This window comes from Puntigrus tetrazona, chromosome 1 (genome assembly GCF_018831695.1).
Source record: "Puntigrus tetrazona isolate hp1 chromosome 1, ASM1883169v1, whole genome shotgun sequence".
Taxonomy (NCBI): domain Eukaryota; kingdom Metazoa; phylum Chordata; class Actinopteri; order Cypriniformes; family Cyprinidae; genus Puntigrus; species Puntigrus tetrazona.
The window spans coordinates 5,831,433-5,837,112 of record NC_056699.1 but is presented as its reverse complement, the minus strand read 5'-3'; the positions used below and the strand labels follow the sequence as shown (position 1 = coordinate 5,837,112).

The 5,680-nt window shown below is 39.3% G+C and overlaps 1 protein-coding gene across 4 annotated transcripts in view; it reads left to right on the top strand.

The window, feature by feature from the left end:
- Nucleotides 1-3,419: 3,419 nt before the first annotated feature.
- si:dkeyp-9d4.3 (caskin-2) overlaps nt 3,420-5,680 on the top strand; it is a 41,078-nt gene continuing 38,817 nt past the window's right edge. For all 4 annotated transcript variants that reach the window (XM_043241583.1, XM_043241578.1, XM_043241569.1 and 1 more), the window contains exon 1: nt 3,420-4,020. In XM_043241583.1, coding sequence (XP_043097518.1) covers nt 3,927-4,020 — 94 coding nt within the window. In that variant the 5' untranslated portion in view covers nt 3,420-3,926. The remainder of the gene's footprint in view (nt 4,021-5,680) is intronic.

Here is a 5,680-nt window from a genome sequence, read left to right as displayed (position 1 = left end):
TAAGACAACAAGCCAAGGAGGACAGAGAGACACAAGGCGTTCCGGTCAGTCAGCTCTGTGTGTGAATTGATCATTAAACGCATCAGTTTAATGAACCAAACCTGCACCTTACATGAAAACAAGGCAGATGAAACACATCCCCCAGAAGACACACAACGCCTGCTGCTTGCTGTGGCTTGAGAGAGGAACACATGCACCTGCACAAACACTCATGACTACACACACTCATGCATACATACATGCTTAATCCAATAATCAGAGCATTTAGACGTGTGATCTAACTAACCTAATGTGACTGACACAGTCTAAAAAACATCCCTAGACACACTTAACAAAGTCAAACATTTACTTAAACACTCAGTGGTGCTACCCATTAACACACGCACATGCACTAACCATTAGCATCAATCTTACACACGGACATAAGTATACTCACCAGCGATATCTTTAGTATTAACTGGGGTCACTGTTCACATCGGGTGCACTTTATTTTACAGTGCGGCAGGGGTGTTTGCTTACTTCTTGGAAATACAACAATAGATGAACCAGATGAAGTTACAGTAATTCATTTTTGGAGTATATTCATTTTAATTCATTTTGGTATGTTCTGCTGATTATTCAGTAAGCTTTTTAGTTCATATTGAGAAATATGTTTTGGTGTCTTTGGCTGAATCTATTATTGCTTTCCAGTATATTGTGCATTGGCATTCCTAAATTATAATGGCGTATGTATTTTTTTTTTTATTTATATTTTTTGATTATTATATTTTTGAAAGCAGTCTTCTATGCTCACAAGCATTGGTCAAAATTACAGTAAAAAGAGTAATATTGTGAAATATTATTGCATTTTTTTATTTTAAAATATAATTTACTCAAATGAAAGTAAGGCTTTGGGAAAAAAGGCATTGTTGAAAAGACACAGTTGAAAAGAACAGCGTTTATCTTTATGTTTTGTAACAATGTGATAGTCTTTAATGACAGTTTTGGTCAGTTAAATGCATCCTTGCTGAATTTCTTTTATTTGTATATAAAAAAAATAACAATAAAAAATGATGGCAGCTTGAACTGTAGCTTCCATACTAAGATTATGGTATTAAAACACAAACAGTTTGTGTGTGTGTGTGTGTGTGTGTGTGTGTGTGTGTGTGTGTGTGTGTGTGTATACCCACATCAGTCTACAATCCATACACCATTCTAACAAAGCAAAAATAGAATTGTCAAAACTTAAATTTATCAACAACAAAAGACTGAAATAAGCTGGAGCTAAATGCATAATATTTTAAAACCTAAAATAATATCTAATAAGAATAAAATAATAGTCATTATAGTGCACATTACTGTAAATAGAATAGAACATCACTCGTTTTCCTGGATATCTACCTTGGAAAGAGTTTAGTTCCAGCCCAGTCAACACACCTGCTGAATTTGTTGGTTCAGTTGTGTTTAATTAGAGCTGGAGCTAATCTCTGCAGGAAGGTAGATCTCCAGATCTCCAGGAGTGACTTGTTGGTGAACTAGGTGATAAATACAAATGTAGCAGATCCAGGTTGGAGAGAGCAGGAACCGATAGAAGAGGGATCTCCCTGCAGTTAAATTGGATAACAAGCTTTTGTTTCGCAAATAACTGAGTGTAAATTTAGCCACTGCAGTCCTTAAAACTGACAGTGCAAAATAAGTAAAGAACAGCCAATTACCCACTGACTGATGTGGGTTAGAATGGTGCCCAAATTAGACATCTGCTCCGGTTTTGCTGACACCCTTAGGGAGTAATGTATCGTATCACAGACTTTTAATTGTAAGATTGTCACCAAAATTATGTCTGAAATGACAGATAGAGAGAATGGGAGCGGTTAAATTATATGATAATAATCAGTGGCTATCAGTGTCTGAGGGCCACCAGTGAGATTTAAAGGAATAGCTCACACTTTATTTCCCAAAATATGACAACTACGTGGAAAACACAAGAAGGTCTTTTACAAAAATTTTGAGATATTTTTCATAAAATGAAGGTATATTTTGACCAGGGACTGTCATGCTCCAAAAAATATGCCTTGGGTTCTGCATTTGTTTTGAAGCCATACAGCAACTTTTTGGACCATGTGGTTGACGGTGTGTATAAAACTGCATGAACATTGCAGAATATTCAATAAAAGAAAGAAGGTTGTATAATCATATAACAGTGTGCTTTTTCCCCTTTTTCTTTGGAAGACCATGTGCTTTTGGCCAAGCGTGCACGGTCAGTATCTACTCTGCTAAAAATCTGTCCTGTGACCTTTCTCCTCAAAAACATGCTCGCTCACACACACAAATACAACACTCGCTGCTTTCCTCCTTTTTAATCTGTCAGGCTCATGGGAAAGGGTCTATTTAGTCACGCCCCCTGATTGATGCAGCACCATCAATTTAACCAAGCAGTCTCTCTCATACACTCCCTATGGCAAGCTGCTTTAACATCTATTTCATTTCTTCTTATACTTTACTAATATTTTAATTACTAGCAAGTCATCAGTGATTAGTGTTCATTTTTAAATTAGTCACTACAGAAGCAATTCAGAGGAACATTTATGAAAACATAAAATAAATGATTGCAATTTAAAAATGTTGATGTATTGTAATTAAACCCTTCTGTTATGTTGAAGCTATTGGGGGTACCACATTAATGCCAGTGGTAAGTAGCTGTTGACTTGTTTATTAAACTTAAATTAACCTTGATTTTAACTGAAATTGATTAATTGGCTTCTGGGCCACAATTCAACTAGTTGGAACATTGATCTCAAGAGTTTACCACAACACATTCAGACTTAGAACATCTATCTCACTTATTTCACAATTTGTATATTCTTGTTTGAATAAATAAGGCTGGGCAAAAAATTAAAAGTCTCCTTTTCTGTTGAAACCTTCAGACATGTTTATGAAGACAGTTTTATGCATCTTTCTCTGCTGGTAAACGAGGCATGGCTCATCAGGGGTTTATGAAAAAAATAATCACAAAAACAATGACCTTACTGCCTTTCTGGGCCTTGGACGTGGTAGTTGCTTGCATTGCTGTCTACGTAGGGTCAGAAAGCTCTCAGATTTCATCAAAAATATCTTAATTTTTGTTCCAAAGATGAACAAATATCTTACATGTTTGGAATGACAAATAATTTTTTGTGGGCTATCACTTTAAAAAAATGTTTTCGAGTTTCACTAGTAAATGCGGTTTTTCTAATACTAAGTAAATAGAGAGTACCTGTTAGAAAATACTGTGTCTTTTGAACCGAACAAACTGAACAAAGATAAGTAATCACTGGTGTGTTATTTAAAAGTATTAAAATGTGTTAAGTAACGTATAATAGATGCCAGTTTTTGAAGAATTAATGTTAAAACGGCTTGCCATACATACACCGATACACAGACAGACACACACACACACACACACACACACACACACATGCGCGCACACGAGAAAGCGACAGCGGATTACAACCTCCAGCGGCCGCGCGCACATCTGCCTGGATGTTTACGTAATATATACGGTCTCTCTATGAGCTTCGGGTCAAAGAGACGTCTTACGTTTCGATTTACAGAGCATCTGCTATTTTTGTAGCAATACAACCATGTCGCCGTGCGTAAATACGCGCAAGGTTTCCGCGCCGTCCCTTTAACCTGAAAACGATTGGACTCTGTCACCTCAGCACGCAATAAGACCGTTTTTCGTCGTTGGGGACTGCGTGGACGCTACTGGTCACTCCACTGGGCATGTAAACGCGTCTTAGTGTCTAGCGCGTCTCTGCGCACTCGACCTTTTTACGATGTACGGCGAGGATGCGCTGCCGTTAACGGCACCGTTATGGTCGCCCGGTCCCCTGAAGATGCGCTGGATGTAGAAGTATAGCCATGACCGCATGTGTGAGAGAGGGTGCTTGAGTGTGTGATTGAACAGGATGGGAAAAGAACAGGAACTCTTGCAGGCGGTGAAGACGGAGGATCTGATTACCGTCCAGCGGCTCCTCCAGAGACCCAAACAGGGCAAAGCGAGTGAGTATCACACCCACCGATCTCTAAACGTCTCAGCACACCCTCCACACACCCCCTTGCTACAGCAGAGCTTCCCCGATCGCATAAGCACACACGGCTTTGGGATCATTGATATAACATGGCGAAACACTAGGCTTTGGCGAAATAAATAAATGTGTCATTAACAATTTCGTGCGTTTTCCCGGTAAATCCCTCGTGCAGATAAAATGACTTTGTAGGCCTTACGCACATTGGTGTCGCCGTGAACCGAGAACCGGCTATTTATCATCTCTTTTTAAAACATTGAAACTAAACGATTTCAATCACGTTCGCTAACGGTTCTCTGTATTGCGTTTTCCGCCGAGCGTTCTAAACGCTTATCAGCCCCTTTCCTTTTTAGCGAATCGCGCCGGTTTCGCCCGAATGACTCCGGAGTGAGTCGGTTCGTTTTTAGTTAATGTCAGCGCGGATATGGACGCTCGTTCGTTGTAACGCGAGCGTTCCGCTTGTGTCGGTGGGTTGTCAATGCTTGACGCTCGCTGTGTGTAACGGCATGAAAGTGGCGGGCCGCGCCAAATCCGCTTTGATGTCCAGATGAGCGCGCGCTCGGATATGGCAGGTGGCTCAAGATCGCTAAAGATTAAAGAGATGAAGTATTGAAGGAAACATGTGCAGATGGATATTGCCATTTTTAAATTTGCGGTACATAAGATGCTATATCTACTTGTTAATACTATATATATATATATATATATATATATATATATATATATATATATATATGTGTGTGTGTGTGTGTGTGTGTGTGTGTGTGTGTGTGTGTGTGTGTGTGTGTATATTTGTGTTGTTTATGGATACCGTCTTTTTTTTACTTCAAGTAAAAGTAGGCTCTATGTTATTTATATTAGTTGTGCCTACTTGATTTAACTAGCTGTCCTTCAAATGAGAAAGACAGACAGACAGATAGATAGATAGATAGATAGATAGATAGATAGATAGATAGATAGATAGATAGATAGATACCATCTTGTTGTCCTTGTTGGGAAGCACGAGGCTCAGGAAGGGAAAAGGGATTATATTAGTGAAAAGCGCCAGATGTCAGAGTGATAAAGTGTGTGAGTACATGAGAGAGAGAGTGAGAGGCCACTCACTCACTTGGGCTTCTGTCCATCATGACGCGTACAGGGGCGTTCGTACTGTCAGAGGTTGCCAGGTCACATTAGTGTCGGTCGTAATTATGAGTATGGCATGACCGTGTGTCTGTGCTCGGAGAGATTAAAAATTAAAAACTGCTCAGAAGGAATGCAAGCGGATGGTGTTCTTTGTAAACAGCGCTCTTAAAGGAATAGTCCACCCAAAAAATGAAAAATGACTCCAGCTGTCTAAGATACAGATGAGTTTGTTCCTTCAGCGGAACAGGTTGGTAGAAAGGTAGCATTACTTCACTTGCTGACCGATCGATCCTCTGCAGTCAATGGGTGCCGTCAGAATGAGAGTACAAACAACTGATAAAAGCCACGCAACTGCTGTCCATCGGTTAATGTGTTGTGAAGTGAAAAGCTGTGTGTTTGTAAGAAACAGATCCATCATTAAGTTTTTTTTTTTTTAACTTTAAATTGTTGCTGCTGTCTAAAAAATCCATAATAGTCCCCTTTTGATCTCTTCAGTGTAAAAGTTGTCT